The sequence below is a fragment of the Panthera uncia genome (assembly GCF_023721935.1).
Source record: "Panthera uncia isolate 11264 chromosome C1 unlocalized genomic scaffold, Puncia_PCG_1.0 HiC_scaffold_3, whole genome shotgun sequence".
Lineage (NCBI taxonomy): Eukaryota > Metazoa > Chordata > Mammalia > Carnivora > Felidae > Panthera > Panthera uncia.
Genome location: NW_026057584.1, coordinates 95,258,350 through 95,279,854, shown reverse-complemented (window position 1 = coordinate 95,279,854; position 21,505 = coordinate 95,258,350). Strand labels below are relative to the sequence as shown.

The following is a 21,505-nucleotide window of genomic DNA, read 5'->3' as shown; positions in this document are numbered from 1 at the left end:
CACACTGCTCTTCAGAGTCAACAACAGAGGAGAGCTGTCTTAGAAATGCTGACTTGGGCCCAGCAGGGATGCCTAGGAAAAGAATTCTGGACAAAAAAAATACATGATCAAATGAAAGAAATCAAAACGCTGTATCTTCCTTCAACATACATTGATCCAGGAAGCAGGAGACAAGTCATTAGTGAGGTAATGGTTTAGTTAGCAGAAGTTGGAGGAACAGAGGGATAAAGACACCAAAAACTAATAGCAGGTCTTAAGAAATATGAAGGCCAAGGGTGCCTGGGTGGCTCAGTCGGTTGAGCGTCCAACTTTGGCTCAGGTCATGACCTCATAGTTCATGGGTTCGAGCCCTGCATCAGGCTCTGTACTGACTGCTTGCTCAGAGCCTGGAGCCTGCTTCAGATTCTATGTCTCCTTCTCTCTCTGCCCCTCCCCCGCTCACACTTTTTCTCACTCTGTTTCTCAAAAATAAATAAATGTGAAAAACAAAAAAAATTTTTAAAAATAAATATGCAGGCCAGAAGGTGAATAGAGCATGTGAACACGCATGGACATGGTTAGTAGAGGATGCTGGATAGGGCAACTCTACAGTATACATATTTAAGGAATACAGTATGTGAATTGAATCTCCCTAATATGCGCTTTCCAAAACTTCCATCAGGCTAGAACTGAGAGCAAAATACAAGACTCCAACTACCAAGGGCAAAGCCAAAAATAAAGAGGAGAAATGAGAATGAAGAGGAAGTAAACCAAGAATCAGTGTCCAGGAAATATAGTCAGAGAGCTCCTCCGCCATAGAAACACAGCAAGTGGTGGACTGATGGCAATGTTCATTCCTATCAGAACACCCGTTGCCTCAGCACTGGCAAGTGTGTTTGCTCTGAATCCCTAACCCATGACTGTCCACCCCTGACAACCCATGATGACCATGCATCCATATGCATGCAAACAATCCTGGACTGTTAGGCACCAGATGAAGAGATGAACAGACATTATTCCCTCTTCCACTAGCTTACTGGTTAACAAGAGAGCCAGAGGAGTTATTAACCCACCTATAACATAAATCAGAATGAAGTAAGTTCTGTGCGGCAGTCACATGTCAATTTTGTGGGAGTACAGAAAATGCAGCAGCCCATTTTCAGTATGGAGTCAGAGAATGCTTTCTGGAGGAGATGGCTTTGTAACTGAGTTTTTTTTTTTTTTAATGTTTATTTATTTTTTAAAGAGAGAGAGAGAGAGACAGAGCACAAGTGAGGGAGGGGCAGAGAGAGAGAGAGACATAGAATCTAAAGCAGGTTGCAGGCTCTGAGTGTCACCACAGAGCCCAATGTGGGGCTCGAACCCACAAACTCTGAGGTAATGACCTGAGCCCAAGTCAAATGCTTAACTGACTGAGCCACCCAGGTACCCCATGTAACTGAGATTCTTAAAAGAAGAGGGATAAAAATTTGGAGGATGTAATAAATACCAAAATAATGGAATATCATGAGCAACCATGAAAGTATGGACCGTTTGGACCATTAGGAGTGGGTACAGGATAAATAAGTTTAAAAAATAAAAGGGAGCTTTTTTTCCCTATATATTTCCTATAGAGTCACAAATTCAAAAGATCATAGAGCTGAAAAGGAATTTCAGCTCAAATTCCTGCTTTACAAATCAAAGTCAGTGCCCAAGTCACTTACCTATGGTTACAGAGTGTCAGACTCAAGACTAGAATTCCTACCATAATACTGAAAGTGTATGTTACTTTAAAAGATAAAAGATTCAAGAAAACAAAAATGATTATGAAGCTACTCTTGTGGTTTTTCTGTGAGCATTCTGCATCAGAAGCAAAGTGACTTACGTCTATATGGTTATAAATGATATGAATAGAGTGAAATCGAATTATTCATTAAACCCTAATGTGTCTAATGGAGGGGTCACCACTTGAAGCTTGTATGTGTTTAAGCCAAATAAGAGGAAGCTGCATTCCACAAAGTAGGGATTAATTTTATGGAACTTATTACCCAACAAGAGGTGGGAGAGGTTAGAAATACAAATAGATTTTAAGTGGCTTATATAAATTAATGACAGACTCATCATAGTTAATAAAAAAAATGCTATGTTTGGGTCATGTTATAAATGTTTGAAGTTAGTATCAAAGAGGCCCTGCTTGCCAACTTTGCCAAAGACAGAGACGGCACTGGGCCATGATGCTCCTTGACAATTTTTGCTTCCATTTGTGAAAGCCTCCAAATGTTGCATTTCGAATGCCATGAGAAACTGCCAGGTTTGTGAATTGAAGATGGATATTCAAGAAGCCAATCTGTAACAATATACGAAGCAAGTCAACTATATCTGAAGTGTCTGCTTCCCAAACAAGTATAAAGGGTATTTTTACGCTCCAACTTTACATGAAGAATCAGGTCTTAGAAATCCCATGAGAAAGTTTTCCTAAGGATTTATCCACACTTTCTTCACTGGTTTGCTCAAATGAGAAGCAGGAAACCTTCCAGACATTTTGAACCTCTGACCTTTTTGTGGTTTTCCCATCAACACATGCAAACCTCCATGCAGCAATTCAAAAATCTCTTCTCACTGCATTATAGCATGGCCGTATATTATCCCTGTATCTAGAACACTTCCCATTTCCAGCCCATTATAAAGGGGTTTAACTGCACGTTCCTTAGGAAAAAGATCTCATTGGTTCATAAATGTAGGAACCCAGTATCATATATACCTATCTGGTTTTTAAAATGATTTTCCCAAGCTGCCCCTAACTGACCCTTCCCAAATGTTTCCAGTTGATGAGTGAATAAGCTTTTGCCTTTCACCCAATCTCAGCTCATGCCTTCTCCTTGATAATATCAGGATATCCACATCTGATGACGGTCTGGGCTAATTCATTTACTCCAATGTCTAGCAGCCATCTGACAGGAAAAATAATCTACACGGTATTTATTGCAAAATCTTCACCATTGTGACAAAGATGAATGCGAACTTCACACCATCATTTTTCAACTGTTATCCAAACTTGAAAATGGTTTTCAAATGTTAACATTAAAATTATGAAGAGGAAGATAATGGTTCTACTTTAAAACTGCTTGGAAATGGAACTTCTATAACAATGCTTTAGCATTGAGCCAGAAAAATAAACTTGCCTACTAACATAGTAAATGGGCCAGAAATAAATCTGTCCAATATGGCGGGGGTTGGGGGTGGGAGCGCATAAAGAAGAGGCAGTGGAATTGAATTTCCAAAATAAATGATCTGAAACTTTTAACGTAGTGTATCTTCAAAAAGCACAGTCTTCTTTTGTGAAATGTGCATATCACTGTCACAATATAGTTGAAACTGGAAAAATCTAGATATGAACCATGAGAAACATCTACAGCACTCTACTTTAATCTCTGTCTTCAGCAGAAAATCCGGTAGTTCCATTCACTTTGATGCACTCTATATAAATATTTTCTCATGAGCTTTGTTTCTCCCTTCTAGCATTATCCTCCCTGACAATCTTTGACTTTGGGACTTTAACTGTTAAATTAATAATTGTTCACTTCAGTGATGATCAGAAACTCACTCTCTTCTCCCTCCTGAAGGCAAGAGTAATTGGCCAATAAAAGTTCCACCAAGGTCAGGAATGGCCTAATTTACTTGTAATTATTAATTGTGCTCTGACCTCGTAACCATAAGTAAAGCCCTGGCTTTGGAAAAAAGAAGATGTGAAACAGGACATGGCAATTTAAAAAATAAGAGAATAAAGGCGCACTAGAGAAAAAGAGAATGGATTTTCTAAATTTAAAACACTCTTTACCCTTACTTGAAATAATGATTTATATTCTTTGAGTCCACAAGAGACTAAGCGGATATGCATGATGCAATGCTGGAATTTTAGGTATTTTGCCTAAAGGTTATTAACAATTAGTACCACTGGGGGGAAAAATCATAAAGTTAGAATAAACAACCCTCTCTCAAAGGATGACTGGAACTAGACTTGTAATCTGGTCATAATAAAATATATTGTGTTTATATTAGAGCCTCGCATGTTAACAGGAGAATTGACAAACTAGAATAAATCTAATAGGTGGCCATGATTAATTGGGGTCTGAAAAGTAAGTTGTGTGGGGAGGAATGGAAGAACCCACATCGTTTCCTTTTGGAAAAATGAGCACTGAGGCCAAACATGTAAAATGGTCTCCAAATATTTAAAAAAGAGATGGTACACAGAAGAGGAAATAGTCCTTACAACTAGAGCTACTGATGGCAACATTAGGGCTGGAGAGTGAGAGTCAGATCATTAGTCATCTGGCATGAAGGGGTGGCTGGCCTCTTCCTGTCCAGCGTAGCAAAATCCACTCTATGCAACGTCAGAAAGATGGGCCCTCAGCTTGGACTCTCACATTTGCAGTGGTACACAGCTCATTATCTCAAGCACACCCTCTTCTACATTAGAGGCTAGAAGCGTCAGAACATTCCTTTCTAGTGTTGAGTTGCCAACTCTCAGGTTCTAACTTACACAACTGGTTAACTAGTTCTGTCTTCATGAGTAACTCAGGATGTGGCTAATCCCTTCTCCACACGGCAACTCACTGGAGTTTTCACACAATTATAGGCCTATCCTTCAGTTTTCTATTTGTCAAACTAAATAACTCTAATTTCTTTCACCATGATTAATTTATTCTGCACATCATACCATTCTAGTCACTGGCCTTCTTGACTTTTGATGGTCTGTTATGTCCTCAAATGAAATCTGAAATAAATATCCTTGATACAGTGTCACCAGCAAGAATACCACATAGGACTTTTAATTGCCCCGTTTGAGAGAATCAGTTAATATGTGTTAGCTGAATACTTATTATGCTCAACCTAAGCTAGTCACCATTTAATATATAGCAGAAGGCCAAGTGCTGTCAATATCTGTACAATTAAAATTAAGGTACATGGGAACAGTTCTGGAGTTTTTGTAAGATGTGAATCATTACATGTACATTTGTAGTATAATCCCAAGTTAAGGGAAGATCAGAAAAAGAGTGGAGCCCAGGCAGGCTGAGGAATCCATGGGAGGAGTTATAGATCAGGAAGACCCAGACTGTAATTTGAAGGATGATACAAGTAGTCTGAAATGGAGACAAGGACAATAAGAGAGAGAGTATGTGTGTACCAATAATCAGTAATAAAGGAGGTCAGGGTTGGTAGGGACATGTGTAGCTAGATATAACAATATTCAGATTTGTACTGTACCATTTCCCATAGTACTTTCTTTCTTGTATTCTATTTCTGGGTATTTATCTGAAGGAAATGAAAACACTAATTTGAAAAGATATGTTTACCCCTATGTAGTTAAAATAGCCAAGATATGGAAGCAACCTGAGGATCTATTGATGGATGAATGGATAAATAAGATATATATTTATAAGTATTAGCTATGGAAAATTATTCAGCCATAAAAAAAGAATGAGGCCCTGCCATTTGTGACAACATGGAGGTGGGGGGCACTAAAGGGCATTATGCTAAGTGAAATAACTCAGACAGAAAAAAAAAAAAAAAACACCTACCATATGATTCGGTTTATTGTGGAATCTAAAATAAGAACAAGACAAGATAAAACAGAAACATACGAGTAGAAAGAACATAATGGGATTTCCAGAGGGGTGAGGGTAGAAGGAACAGGTGAAATAGGTGGAAAGGAGCAAGTGTTGCACACTTCTAGCTATAAAATAAGTCATGAGGATGTAATATTCAGGGCAGGTAATATAGTCAATAATCTTGTAATAACTTTGTACGGTGATATGAGTAAGTAGACCTATCTTTCTGACCCCTTCATAATGTATACTAGTAACAAATCACCATGTTATACACCTGAAACTAATAATGTTGTATGTCAATTATAACTCAATAAAAAATAGTAAGTAAATACATATGCTTGACTTTGCTAAAAATTTTCCAGGACTCTGATTTCCACAGGCATGTAATCTGGCAAACTAATCCGTGAAAGAGTACGAAGAACTAAGAGAGTAATGTTAGGACTCTCATCAAGTGGCAAAAGTAAAGATTTCAGAGGTAATTTTCTGGGTACCCAATTTCCTTTATTTCAAGCATGGGAATTCTAGGCAGTCCAGTGGGAGAAGTATTTTTGGATAGATGTAACTTTTGGTACATTTTAAATTACATCATCTTGGTAACAAATGGTCCCAAAGGCCAAAGTCCTGAATTTTGTATCTCATCCAAAGAATTTCTCTTTTAGAGTGGCCTTCTATAACTGGACCCATTTATATCTTCATTTCCAAAGCAAAGATACAAGAAAAAAATCAATTAGACAATAACAATGAATAAATCCAGGTAAATACACATTCTGGCTTTCAATTAACCAGCGAGTCTGTGAATCTCCAGGGACTACTGAAGAGCCATCATAAGACAATTCAATTTCCCTTAATAGGGACCATAACCCCAGAGTTGCTTTTTTTTTTTTTTTAATTTTAATATTGTGCAATTGACTTTTCTTATACCATGCTGTGCTCACAGCCTCTGTGGAAACTTAAACATTATTCAACAGGACAATTTCCTGAAAAACCTTTTGAAAGTGGTCACAGACTGTGACCCTGCTCGGGTGCCCTGGGTCTGCCAGCATGCTGTTTTATTACCTTTGGAAGTTTCCATGCCAAAACACAGCCCAAGGATTAGAGCGTAAAGAAAACACGGTCCATATAAATAATGTTCTGCCTTCTTTCAAGAAGGGAAACTGTCACCTTCCACTCAGTAATCCCTTGTATCTGTCGCTTCTCTCCCAACCTCACCTCCCAACCCTTCAGGAGTCCTACAAGGTAATCAGTAAGAATTACAGATTGTGAACTCTCAGAAAGGACTGTTGAAAACACTTTTTTCACCCCTTTCTTATATCAATGGGAAACCAAGCCCCCAAATGCCTAAAACCTGTCTCAAGACCGGTCTTGGTCTTGGGCTGTCCCAAGACCACAGCAAGTGGCAGCATCAGCACCTGCAAGCCACGAACTAGGAAGGATCTGTTACAAACTTAGTAATAGTACAGCACAGTCAGCAAACAATCTGAACAGAGACACTGATGATACTGTTGAGCCAAGCAATGCCAGCCCTAACTAGTCTGAAGTGGAGAGCAGCAATATTTTAGAAGAGAGTGCCCCTTATTTGTAATTACGTTCTCTAAAGCACTTAGCTAATAAAACGGCAATTTCCTTGTACTTGTTGGCTGTTCTCTTTACTCACCTTTATTTTCCCCCACTGTTTTCCATGTCACTAATCCCCTGAAGACTCACGCTCTGTTCAGTAGCCTAAGTCAATGCTATTAGGTTCAACTGCACTCTGACTTCAAAGTCAATGTCCATCTTCATGAAATTTCTTACAACCTTCTCTGCAAATACCCCTTTCTAGCCTTTTAGATCAAGCCTTCATTCTGTTTTTAAAAGTAACTTGATGTGTCTAACATTTTTCTGCAACTCACTTTTACACAAGGTGGAAAAGAAATAAACGCTTGTGATTTCAGGTTTTGATTTTTAGCATAGATTTTTTTTTAACCCATCATAGTCTCTTAAGTCTTTTCTTTCAAAATTTAAGATATTCTTACATTGCTTCTATTGATAAGGTTCTTTGCAGCTCAAAATTGGTAAACAAAGGGAGCAAACACTGGGGGCAGAAATACCAATTTAGAGCCTCACCCAGGATGTGCACCCATCATGCAGACATGGCACACCTTAAAACTTCTTACTGTATGACTGCCTTTTGAAAAAAGCATAAAGTAAAAGTCTAGTAAAGCAAGCACACTTCATGATATTTATCACTAATAACACATGCACATCTTTATTAAGTGTCCCCATTTTTACTTTCTAAGAGTAATTGTCTTTAAATAGTGTGCCCCCTTTAGCATTTGTACGCCATACAGGCAGATGACTTTTTACTAGACTTCTTGACTTTTTTCTTGCACGGACTACAAATGAGCTCAGCTCATCCCCAAAGAACATATAAGCCCTTAATAATTTCTCTTCTTGAATCATGATTATTCCCTTCCATGGCTATAAAAGTGATTAGGTTGTCTAAAATATGAATTAGTAAGTTACAGAGTTGACTAAAATACTTCAAGTTGTCTCTGTGGTTTTGAGGTAAACAAAGTTTCATGTTTGAAGTTTTAGGTCTTAATATAAGTGCTATGAGACACAAGAGTAATGAGAAGATCTGCTTCTTTGGGTCGCAGACCCTAGGGGTACAACTGGCCCTCACAAGGAAATCAGAAAACAAGCATGATTCAGAACTACCTGGTTGGACCTGGTATAGTGGCCATTTAGGGTGAGGACAGAGCCACGGGTACATGTCTGGAGTATTCTTGCTGAAGTGTTGTCCTCCTTAACTGGACTTAATTAGTAGAGATCTCCCCAATTGGTAAAACAGAGTTCATGGAGTAATGCAGGATTGAGAACTGGAGTGGTCTTTCTCTCCTAGGCAGATGGTTACAGATAGCGAAAACCTATGATTATCTCTACGGAGAGGACATGTATGATACTTCATGAGTGAGTATTCAGTAAAGAGCAACGCCAGATCATCAAGGCAGCCGGGTTCCATAAAGCAATCTCCTGAGGGCTCCTGGGCCATGAAACCAGTCAGAGGTTGCCAACCTCAGCCAACCTGACAACAGACATTCTTATCTTAGAAGTTCTTTCTGCCCTGAGATACCCAGAGTATGCCTTTACCAACTACTTTACAATTTCAACCTATTCCTGATTCTTTGATTCGAGGGCACACTTCCATCCTCAGCTCTTTGTTGGATTATTTATGAGTTCTAATTTATAATTCAAAAGTATTCAATATGCCATATAGTTAAAGCCTGAGGGGGAAAAAAATTACAGTTTGCATTTCCTCTTTTCAGAGAGGCCAGATAGCTCTCCCCAGAGTTAAGAGGGTAGAAGTGAGGTTCTAGAAATCCCTGCTTGCTGCCAGCCCTCTATGTACAAAGATTCACAAAGAATGAAGGTGTGTGTGTGGGGGGGGGGGGGGGGGGAGTAGATAAGCAGAAAAAGGCAAAAGTAAATTACTCCTTTTAACTTCATAGTTACTCACATAGCGATATGTAGTTATTGCCTAATAATCAATTCCTTAAAAAAAAAAAATCACAAGTATGCTTAAGCACTAACAGGTTAGTAATTTTGTTCCATTAAAACTAAAATTAAATAGAAAGCTAGGGTAATTACCCCTTTCATTCCTTCTTCCACCAAAAAAAAAGGCACTTCATCATTTCTTACTGTGGGTGTACTTCAGCCTCAACACACGCATTTAGATCAAGTGGGTCATTTATATTGTTGCCTGCTGGAGTTTTTCTCCTTTCAACTTAGTAGGGAATATTTGGTATCTTTATTACCCTAAATAAATCTACAAAATGCCTTTTGTTTGCGCTCTTCGTTTTAACTTCAGATAAATAAATCACATTAGGTTCCTGGCCGTCATATTAAAATAAGCATGGACCTAAAGATAATAAATGTGTTTTAAGCCAAATATTTTCAGATTAGATAGAGGTAAATTTCTCTGGATGACCCCCGAATCCTATTGATGTTGAAATATTTGGGGGGATTTTGAGAGTATTTCTTGAAGGAAATAAACCCGTTTAAGCTAGAAGTAGAATTAATTTCAAATCACCTATGGACCTGCGTGTATAAAAGGATTCAACACAAGCTTCCCATGGCAGCCATAAACCCATCTTTCAAGTGGGGATACTTCCCCAGTTGTCTTGAAGGGCAATTTTATAGCTTCATGGGTTCACCTAATGCCTTCATCTATAGTGTGCTTTATTAACTATAAAAAGCTCTAGACCTGAATGTCTCATCATCTTATATACAGTTGTATTCAAAAGTCTTAAAGGCCGTGCAAACTACATCTATTCAGTAACTGATTCTCCCTCTGCTCTCATGCCCTCAGATTTGCTCCTCTTCAGGAGTCAGATCCAACAGCCCCTCCTCAGGGAAACTCCTGGACTTCTGAAGGACAGTCTCCTAAAACCTGTTTAACAGATTCTTCCCCCTAGGCCCATTGAGTGACCTTGATAAATTTAAGTGAATTTTCTTTCAAACAAGATTTGGAGTGAAGAGAGGGAGATAAAACCCATAGGGTTGTAAATAGCCTATTTTAACTATTTATTAGGTTAGGGCCTAAATAGACCTTCTGTGCTGGAGTAGCACAGTCCTTTAAAGGGTGGACAAATTTTATTTAAAAGGGGGGTGGGGGGAAGGAAAATCCTGTATATAAAGTTGATGCAGAGTTTCACTGTGGCATTTTTGATGTCTCCTTGCCCCAGAAGGCCTCGATTCAAATACTAGGCAATTCCCTAAGTAGTTAAACATGTAGACCACATACAGGTCACCTAAATAAACTATAATGTTGATGAATCCTCAAGTACAAGGTCAGATATGAACCTGAGTAATCTTCCTGTTCAGTCAATTCAGTTAAATTTCTGGGCTTAGTTCTATTAGTCCCTTCTGCTACTGAACAGAAGTCACCTTAGAGACAAGAATGCCACTTCACCCGGGTCTTTAGAGCTGTGAGAAGATGCCTAAATGCTTCCTTGTCCCTTTAAAGCAGCACCATCAGGCTATAGTAAGTATCCTTTGGGATATGGTTCAGCCCACCAGCCCCCTGCACATTGTCTAGGGATGACATAACTGGTGAAGCATGTGGCAATACCCAATTTCCAGAGCTCTGATTTATTCTCCCTTATGCTGGGCAGAGGGCATGACTTAGAGGCAATACTCTTATCTTGGCAGGGGTTTGAGACTGTCTGCATCTCTAAAACAACCCCTGGTGGGTAATTGAGAAATGACATTGATGGGTTTCCAGGGTGGCCCTTGTGCTTACACTTGCCCTATAATACAGCTATGATTTAGAAATCCAGCCCAAGGGTTGAGAGGAGGGGAAGATCATGCAAAGCACGCTAGCCCTGGTCTCCTTTGACCCCGGCAGAGTGAGACAGAGGTGCAGAGCTGGGGGACCATGTGCTCTTACTGAGTTGGCATAGCATGAGGTTTGCTTTCAGAGCTTTTATTGCTATTAGAGAGCACTGAGCTCTCTCTGTTTGCTGCACATTTTATCCCCCAGAGATAGACTCTTTTTCTCCTGAAGGGATTTAGAAAACAAATCACAGTTCTTATTTTATTTGGTGTCCACCATTAAGAATTCATGCAGAGCAGTTTTACTTGTTGCCAATTAAGATCTCCCAGTGGAAGTCTATGATTACAGCAAAGGCAACCTGTTTAATACTCGGCATCTCCTTAGTCTACATAAATTAACCCCATGAGGGTAGAGATGGGCTAATTCTTAAGATACCTGGATAATTTGATTTTAAAATCCAAGATACACAGAAGGTAAATCTCCAAGAGCTCTGGGCTGGACTTTTCTCAGGGCATATGTGCTTGCTTCTTCTTCTTACTTCCAGTTTACAACTATAAGTCAATTTCTAGGTAACCCATGAAGAAAGCATTTTCTTTTCTCAGGAACAGAGTAAGAGTATGCAGCCTCTCTATAAGCAGTTGTAACATCACTCACATTTTACAGAAATTGAGATCAGAGCTGAAATGAACTGCAGGTACTTGTGCCAATTATCTCCACCCAAAAATGTACAAAGACGTTGAAATTAGGAAGACCATCAATGAGTGTTTGAAATGTGGATCATTTCATTTGAGTGTTCACACTTAGATAAGCAACACTTTGAAACATGAGAATGAAATACTTTTTGTCCATTTTTTTCTTATCTCTTAACTTAGCATAAGAATCACAGATAAGCGAGAAAGCAAAAGTAAAAGTCTATTTTAAAGAATTTTGGAAACAAAAAAAGACCCTGAATAGCCAAAGCCATCTTGAGAAAGAACAAACCTGGAGGTACCACAATCTCAGATTTTAAGATACACTACAGAGTTGTGGTACCCAAAACAATATGGTTCTGGCACAAAAAGAGATACACAAATCAATGGACCATGACAGAGAGCCCAGAAGTAAATACATGAATATGTGGTCAATTAATCCATGATGAAGGAGGCAATATACAATCTCTTCAATAAATGGTGCTAGGAAAACTAGACACATCCATGCATAAGAACGAAACTGAACCACTTTCTTATGTTGTGCACGAAAATAAACTCAAAATGGTTTAAGGACCTCAATCTGAGACCTGAACCATAAAACTCTATTAAGAAAACACAGGCAGTAATCTCTTGGACACCAGCCTTTACAACATTTTTATGGTTATGCCTCTTCATGCAAGGGAAACAAAAGCAAAAATAAACTACTAAGATTACCAAAGTAAAAAGCTGTGGTATAGCAAAGGAAACCACCCACAAAACATAACAAAAAAAGCCACCTATTGAACAGGAGAAGATATTTGCAAATGATATATCTGATAATGGGTTAATATTCAAAATATATTTTTTAAAATGTATATAACTCAACATCAAAAACCACAAATAATTCAATTAACCATGGGCAGAAGACCTGAAGAGACATTTTTCCAAAGAAGAAACACAGATGGTCAAGAGACACACGAGAAGATGCTCAACATCACTATTCATCAGGGAAATGCAAGTCAAACCCATAATGAGATATCACCTCATACATGTCAGAATGGCTAAAATCAGAAAGAACTAACACATTTTGGTGAGAACTTAAGAAAAGGGAACCTTCATGAAGTTGGTAGGAATGTAAATTGGTGAAAACACTGTGGATAACAGAATAGAGGTTCCCCAAAACAATAAATATGGAAATACCATATGGTCCAGTAATTCTACTACTGGGTATTTATCAAAAGAAAACAAAAACACTAATCCAAAAAGGCATATGCACCTCCATGTTTACTGCACCATTATCTACAAGAGTGAAGATATGGAAGCACCTTAAGTTGCCACTGATAAATAATGTATGATTTTACACACACACACACACACACACACACACACACACACACACACTGGAATATTACTCAGCCACAAAAAAATAATGAAATCTTGCCTATTTGTACCAACATGGATAGACTTGGAGAATGTTAAAGGTAAATGGATCAAGAGGTACAAACTTCATTTATAAAATAAATAAGTCAAGGAGGTATCAAGTACAGCATAGGGATTATAGTAACATCACAATAATGTTGTATGGGGACCAATGTAACTATACCTATGGAGGTGAGCATTTTGTAATGTATAGATATGTTGATCACTATGTTGTATACCTGAGACTAGTAACATTGTATGTCAACTATACTTCAATAATTTTTTTTTCAAGTTTGGGTACACTAAAATTATAATTTTATCATTGGATGGGACAGGTCTCAGTGACTTTTATATCAATCAGGGATCTATACATCATTTTCAATTAGATATCTTACTTCCCTTGATGATGTAGGAAACCATCACATTTCACATTTCCTCCTTGAGGAAGCAGGAGTTAAATGCTTTACTAGGGCCAACATAGCCAATGATCAATAGTTGTTCAGATTCTTGAAGTTTGGTACTGAGGCTTGGGCTGCTCCTCAGGAAAATGATGATGAATTAGAAATTGCATTTTTCCTATATGTACATTCCCCTCTTACTAATAATCTGCACTCTTCACACTATTAGAGAACCTTTAATTACAGTATCCATCCCAGTAGCAGTGAATTATAGGAAGAGGGAAGAAATTGTTATAACCATGTTTCCGTATATATTTCTGTATATTCTGAATATATTTCTGTATATTCTGTATATTTGGTGACTGAACTGGATAGATCACTATTTCCCAAAATATGCTTCTTGGAATTTTGGTCAGAATAAATACTGCAAGAAAAATAGGATTTTTTTTAAGAAGTCAAAGTTCTTTTTTATACTCTATTTTTGAAACTCATAGCACATGTTAGCCATTTAAATTGCTCTGAGAAATTCTAGAATTCAAACAATTTTAAAACTTGGTTTTACCTAATATATTTCAAATTTGGACACAGAGGAACCCATTTATAAAAATCTGAACATTTACCCGGGGTATTCATTTTTCTTGGAATGGGATTAAGAAAATGTTCATAGATCATTTAGATCACAGGTTCTCAACAGGAAGGAAAGAGGATTCTGACCTCTGGGAAACATGTAGAAAATGTCTGGAGACATTTCTGGCTGTCACAATACAGGGGGGGAGAGGGAGGTACTGGTATGTGGTAGGTAGAAGCAAGACATGATGTTAGATAACTTATAATGCACAAGACAACCTTACTTTTACCCCCCTCCCAAGATAATGGTCTGGCCCCAAATGTCTACAGTGCACTGACTGAGACTCCCTAGCATAGATACAGCATGTTCAAATGGGACTCTGATCTGGGATCTGTAGGCTAGCAGGTGGCACTTTGCATTCACCAGATCTTGTCATTTAATGTTGGCCATGCAGACCTTATTCTTTATGTACAGACTACTGATAACACTGTCTCCAAGTCAATCTATGAAAATCTGAAGTGAACACTTTGATATCATCTGGTGAAGTTATCAGCAAGCTGTTAGGTATCTCTTTTATTTTACTGATTTCTAACTTATGCTCCTGAAAGCTTTCTATGATATATATGTATTAAATGCTACAAAGTGATCCATCTGTATAATTAGAGAAAAATAAGGTTAAACATGTATCTGTAAATATTGCATAAATGTATTATTTTAACCATCATGTATTTCAAATAATCTCAGTGTTCAGTAATCTTAAAAACTAGCTTTACTGATAGCTTCTTTCTACAGAAAAGGAAAATTATTCCAGAGAGGACACCCCATGGCCAGTTTGGGAAGGCCAGGCCTAGAGTCCAAGCCTCCAAAACTTCTGGTCCTCTTTCCTTTTCTATAATCATGCTGCTTCCATTTTCCACACTTAATTTTATATGTGACATGAAAGAGTTATTAACACCATAAATATTCATGAATTCAATTTGTATCTCCCAACTGTTTGTGTTTGTTCTCAACTCTTAATTTGAAGCTGCGAATGGATAAAGGTTTCTATCAAATGTTACAAGAAAGACATTCTCAGTAGTCGTTTTCTTATAATCTCTCTTGTCAGTCAGATATATTTAGCCAAATCAGAAATGGCAGCAGATGATACAAAAATCATTAAGTGACGGGGCATCTGGGTGGCTCAGTCCGTTAAGTGTCTGACTTCAGCTCAGGTCATGATCTCACAGTCTGTGAGTTCAAGCTCCGCATAGGCCTCTCTGCTGACAGCTCAGAGCCTGGAGCCTGCTTCAGATTCTGTGTCTCCCCCTCTCTCTACCCCTCCCCTGCTCATGCTCTGTCTCTCTCTGTCTCAAAAATAAATAAAAACATTAAAAACTTAATTGTCAAAGAACCTTCTTATGCTATTCTTAATCTTCCACATTAAAACAAATGAACATGCAGAAATTTAACATCCCACTTCAACATCTAGTAAACCAGTTGTCACCAGGAATGTTGATTTTTCTTCATCAAGCAGGGAGGTGCAGAGCAAACTAAGTCAACCCAGACTTGTGGTCAAATCTTACACTGGATTTTAAATTCTGACTCTACCTAGTCAGATGAATTCACACAAGTTTTCTGTTAGTGTCAAAAAATGTCTTTTCTGAGCTAAATGACAGCTCATTGCTAGACAGCTATATTTAAACTTCAAATTTCTTTGCAATTTGAAAACCAGAGACAGATTATAGGTCTATTTCAGTAGAATACTAAACAGGGCCCCCCAAATAACTAGTTATCTTGAGAGTATGATTATGACAATATATCTGTGTCACAGCAGATGTTTTATGCTATAAGAAACAATGACAATCTATTAAAGACTAGTGGGCCCTTCTATAAAAATAAGCAAAGACTTAATTTTTGTATCCCATCTTGTATCAATCTTCACTGGGTCCCATTCTTTTATCATTAGCCAAATAGCAACAGTATGTCATGTGTCTATCATGCTTTTGATCAATACTCAAACACTATAGCCATCAATTAATGCTGACTACAATTATTGTTAGAACATCTAAGCATTCAAGATTTGTCTATGTTATATGTAGGTTGAAGTATAAATGGGAGGCCATCAATTAATATCAGCAGCAATGATAATAGCCCACTTCATGAAAATTATAGCAGTTACAAATCAAAAGCATAATAAAAATCAGCAAAAGTTTATACTGACTTATGGGGACATTTGTTTAAGTGTGCTTGAGACATGACATGCTATTCTTATGATATTCTGCACATCACCGATTTTACCCTAAGTCAAGAAAGTATTTTTAAAATTTAATCATAACCAGAAAGAATTTCCCACCTTGTTCACTGTCACTGGCATATCCCTCACCGAAAAACAATTTGGCTACAGTTGCAGTTATGATATTGTAATAACCATCAGAAAGCCTACCACTTTAAGTCAATCAAGATCTGCTTATAAAATATAACCAAGTATAATTTCATGATTCAATAAATAGTATATAAATCTGCTATTATTGGTTTTCATTTTCTTTTCAATACTACCCATTCCCATCTTCTCTCAGGTAGTTATTCTGACTATTCAAATGCCATTGCCCTTTATTGTTATTCAAATGAAGCCTTTTTATTAGATCCTCTGCCACTATATATAAGGCTCTACTTCTCCAGCAGCAATTATTCTATTTCTGAAGGAAAATAGAAGTGATTGCACACAAAATTCTGAGCTCTTCCTTTATGTTAGGTTAAGTCTATGCCTGAAATTGGATTTTCATTTAATCCTATCCAAGAAGACCAAAAGGTTTTTTATCAGCTATCTTATCAAAGCAGGAAAACATTCTTTTCCATGCAGGTTTTTTTGGTTCAAAACCCATGAAATCATAACTCCTTCCCAATGATGTATTTAAGACACACTTACTGACCAAATTAAACTCTAATTTGTTTCATCAGGTGGTATTCATCTTTTTTTGTATATATTTTTCTTTAAAAAGATAGTGAAAACCAAATATCCTTTATAAATAGTTGGAATAAAATTTATAATTCATTTAAATGACTTTTACACCTTGGAAGAGATCTATGGGAAATATAAGCCAAAAGATACATAACTATAAACACACTGTTGCCAGTTTTATTAATACAATACACTGGTTAACAAAAGAAAACTTTATCAATACCAGGTTACAGCTCTAAAAAACATATCTAACAAATATCACACAGTTATATAAAATTAACTTGTATGTCTGTTAGCAGCAAGCAGACTCAAAAAATATTTTCTTTTGTTGTATCCTACGAGAAGTTTTTCCATGCACCAAAATAGACTGTCTGTTACTATAAGCACAGATCTGTTCTTAAGCAGGGAAACTGATATAAAGCACAGAACAAATGAAATTATTAGGCACTTTGCCTAAGAACTACAGTCTCTCAGAGAAGACAAATTTCAAGGTTATTAGGATTTGTTACAAGATGAGTGAAGAAAGGGCAGAACAGCCTAGTACAGAGACCAATGATGATACATTTGGATGAGATTGGACAAGAAAGCCACAGGGTTAGCAAATATTTACCCACCATCTCTGTATACAGAGAGAGTACTCTCCTCCACCCATGCTGCCAAGAGATAAGAAATAAAGGACTTCAGGGGCTTACTGACCCTGGGGAGAAAAAGCTAATTACATTAAACAATTCTGGCACTATGGGAGGCATCATGTGATTCAGCACTAGCATATTTATTCCAGATAACAGGAGCCGTAGGAATTTAGGAAAAGCAACCACAGATTCCATAAGAGCACATATGCAGAGCATGACCACATAGAAAATAACATCATAACCATTTTGATCAGCCTCAATTCCCAAGAGGCCCCAGGGACCAAGTATCTTGAAAATATGCCTTTTATGATATTAACTTTTTTTTTTCCAAATCACCTATACCAATGTTCTCCCATAACTTTCTTTATCAAGAATCAGAGCCCACCAGGAAGAACAAAAAACTAAACATGAGAGGTCTATAGAATAGCATTCTTAAAATATCCTCCTTTCATATGAAGAGAAGCAGACATTTTAAGCAGCTGTATTCAACTTTTTAATTACAGGAAAACTCACTCTTTAAGCAGGCAAGGGTGAGAGAATTTGGGTTCTAGTTTCCACAATGTAAGTTTGCTGTGTGGCTTTGGACAAATTAATTTCCTGACCTTGACAAAGTGTCATGATTTGAGCAGGTCCTTGACTTAAGCACAACTTTTGGCACTATTGCTTTACTTTCATTAAAGGTATAAAATTCTCTAAGGACCCTCTGGTGATTTTTGCTTCCAAAGGTGATTTTGACATCAAGTGTAAGAAGAAACAGTTTACCAACTCCCAGACTCTGTGATCAACACCCAAGCTATCAGGCCTGCTATAAGTTAAAGGCATGGATTTCACTCACCTCCATAGACTTCTGTGTTGTTCCTCGAGCTGAGTTAGAAGATGCTCAATGTATTTATTGGAGTCCATGTATTCCTGCACATGTAGACACACAAAGACAAATAAAGCCTCATTACAATAGTCACTGGAATTTGGATTATATTTCTCTTTGCAGAAAAGATTTTTGACAAAATAATCCCTGATCCCTCTCAGTTCTAGGAGCCAATGCATCTGTGACTTACATGCAGAGTTCCTCACAGATAAATATTTTCTCCATAAATTTGGATCATTCTATAAACAGAGAAATTGACTTCTACAAAGTTAGCATAAAAGCCCTCTTATTCACAGATGAAAGCTAAATTTCATGGTCATCTACACTGTGGTACACATATTTTACCATATAAAAATAAGTAAGCCAATGATGCTGCTGACCTTAGAAGAGTAAGAATAAAGTAGACAATACAGGTCTTGATTACACTGGTCTTATTATAATTACTTCCTAGTAAAAACACTACTTTAAAAAAAAATTTAGTATTTATTTATTTTTACTGTCTATTTATTTGAGGCAAGGGGCAGAGAGAGAGGGAGACCCTGAATCTGAAGCAGGCTCCAGGCTGCAGCTGTCAGGACAAAGCCCGATGCGGGGCTCAAACTCATGAATGGTGAGATCATGGTCTGAGGCAAAGTCGGATGCTTAACTGACTGAGCCACCCAGGCACCCCAAAATATTTATTTATTTATTTATTTATTTATTTATTTATTTATTTATTGAGAGTGAGAGAAAGACAGAGAGTGCGTGCGCATGCATGAGTGGAGGAGGGACAGAGGGAATCCCAAGCAGGCTCCTCACTGTGGGGTTCAATCCCACAAACTGAGATCATGACCTGAGCCAAAATCAAGAGACAGATGCTTAACCAACTGAGCCATCCAGGTGCCCCTGAAAACACTACTTTTGAACTATATAGAATGCTTTATATATTCACTGAGCATACTGTTTGCAATGATGAAACATGTCCATTTCCCTTTATCTCTTTATATAAAAACATAGTCTAATTAGTTTGGGTTTTTTCCCCCCTTTGGTCTCCTAGAAAAAAAAAATCTACCTTCTAAGAAGATATGAAAACAAGGTATATATTTTTTCAATATGTCAATTTTTGTCAATCAAAATGTTTTCAAGAAACATTTCTGAAAAAATAATGAATTCCCTTACAACATGAGATTTATAGAAGTTTAAAGGTTATTAAAATAATTTTTTAATTAGTGATTTCTGAGTATGAGGTTCATATGCAATAGTTTCATTTGTCATCTATCAAGCAAAGCACAATGTGTAAAATTTCTGATGATTGATTTCATCCTGAACCTGATACTTCTTTTACTTTTCTTTGAACATCTAGCCTGCAATCCTCTGTGTTTATAGTATATCTATACTATGGAAGAGTATGCAATGATTTCTGTGTTAAGGTACCCATGAAAGTTACTGTTTTGTTTCTTATGGATTTGAGATAAAATGAGAACTTTGATTAATAATGATTCTTTCTGAAATAGATTTGTTTTGATTAAGTGCTATGTATAATCTATTGCTCCTATAAGAATATGCATTATAATGAGGGAGGGTAGAAACCACACAGTAAGAAGGGAGCTGATATTATGGAAAAAGTCCTTTCCTGAGTTTCTGGACCTAGATCTGCTCATGTAGCCCTTTTTACCTTTCTACAATATTTCAGTTAGACTAGATAGCACACCACATCCTTTCTTAGCTAAAACTGCTAATTCTCTAACAGTATAACTTTATTTCAGATGATTAGCTAAATAATATTCTTTTCCAGGTTAATAATTTAAACAAGACCATTGAGCATATTAAATCCAAAGCAGAAATCTGTTAATGAAGAAAGTTTTAACAGTTTGTAGATATGGTATTATGTATCCTGATCAAGATTTAAAGATTTAGAACACTCAGTTACCAAAGACATTAATTTTCAAATACACCCATGAAATAAATTTTAAACAGGTTCCAGTTAGAAACAAATACATAAATCTCCAAGTCATTCATTCATTCTTTAACTCAATTGTTTTTTTTTCAAAATCTATTATTCTCCAAATGCTATTCTAAGTTTGGTTCATAGAGTAATAACCAAGAGAGAGAAAGTTCATGAAGGAAACACACCAGTGATGGGAGAATTTAAATGGGGAAGGGCACCTCCCTGGTATAAGGTGGTTGGAAAGAGATCCAAACAAATGATATTTGAGCTAAGACCTGGAAGAGAAGAAGGAGGTAGGCATATAGAGAAAAGAGAGAGGAGTGAAAGGAAACAGCATATGCAAACATCCCCAATATGTGGTGCTAAAGGAACAGAAAGGAAGGCAGTGGGGCTGGAAACAGAGTGACTATGGTGTGGAGTCTAAAATACAGTTAGCAAGCTAAGCGGGGCCAAAGCATGAGCAAGCAAGCTCTGGAAAACGGTTTGCGCTAAAACCCATGGATTTGTTATTTTGTTCACTCTTCTTAGCTCAAGCAAGAGGATGAAGCTGAAAGGTATGTGATTATAGATAGGATCTTTCAATCAAGAGTTAGGTTCAAATCCTAGTTTTGGTACTTACCTAGCTATGTTCCCTAGGTCAAATTATTTAATCTCTCCAAGCTTTATTTCCATCATCTTCAGAGAGAGAGAACTCATAGTCAATTTACAGAGGTGTTCTAAGAATTTAATAGTTTAAGTATGCATATATTATAGTGTCTGCCAAGAGGTAAGCATAGGCTTTTTCATAATACCACTCACCTCTTCTCAAAGGCAAATCACTTCACAATGTGAAGGTAATATCCATTTTCTCTTATCTTACCCAACATCAAATTTTTGAGTGTATGCTTCTTCAATTACAGTTGCTGAATATTAGAATAGGATGTTAGACAGAGATGAATAGTAATAATACAGATTTTCAACCATTAAATGTAGGGGCCGCTGAATTGGGATTTACAAGCTATTTCAAGTAATGATATGGGCTGTTTCAATTTAAAGTAGCTTCACCTGAGGTGCCTGGGTGGCTCAGACATTTGAGCATCCAACTCCCGATTTTGCCTCAGGTCATGATTTCAGGGTCATGGTATCAAGCCTACGCTCAGCACAGAGCCTGCTTAAAATTGATTCTCTCTTCTCTCTCTCTCTCTCTCTCTCTCTCTCTCTCTCTCTCCC

The 21,505-nt window shown here is 37.3% G+C and overlaps 1 protein-coding gene across 1 annotated transcript in view; it reads right to left on the bottom strand.

Annotated features, from left to right (window-relative positions):
- The window catches only part of NCKAP5 (NCK associated protein 5), a 776,078-nt gene that overhangs the window by 502,744 nt on the left and 251,829 nt on the right, over positions 1-21,505 (bottom strand). Inside the window, exons 3-4 of the mRNA XM_049615277.1 lie at positions 18,340-18,413; positions 6,777-6,796 (exon numbers count right to left, since the gene is read on the bottom strand). Coding sequence (XP_049471234.1) covers positions 6,777-6,796; positions 18,340-18,413 — 94 coding nt within the window. The remainder of the gene's footprint in view (positions 1-6,776; positions 6,797-18,339; positions 18,414-21,505) is intronic.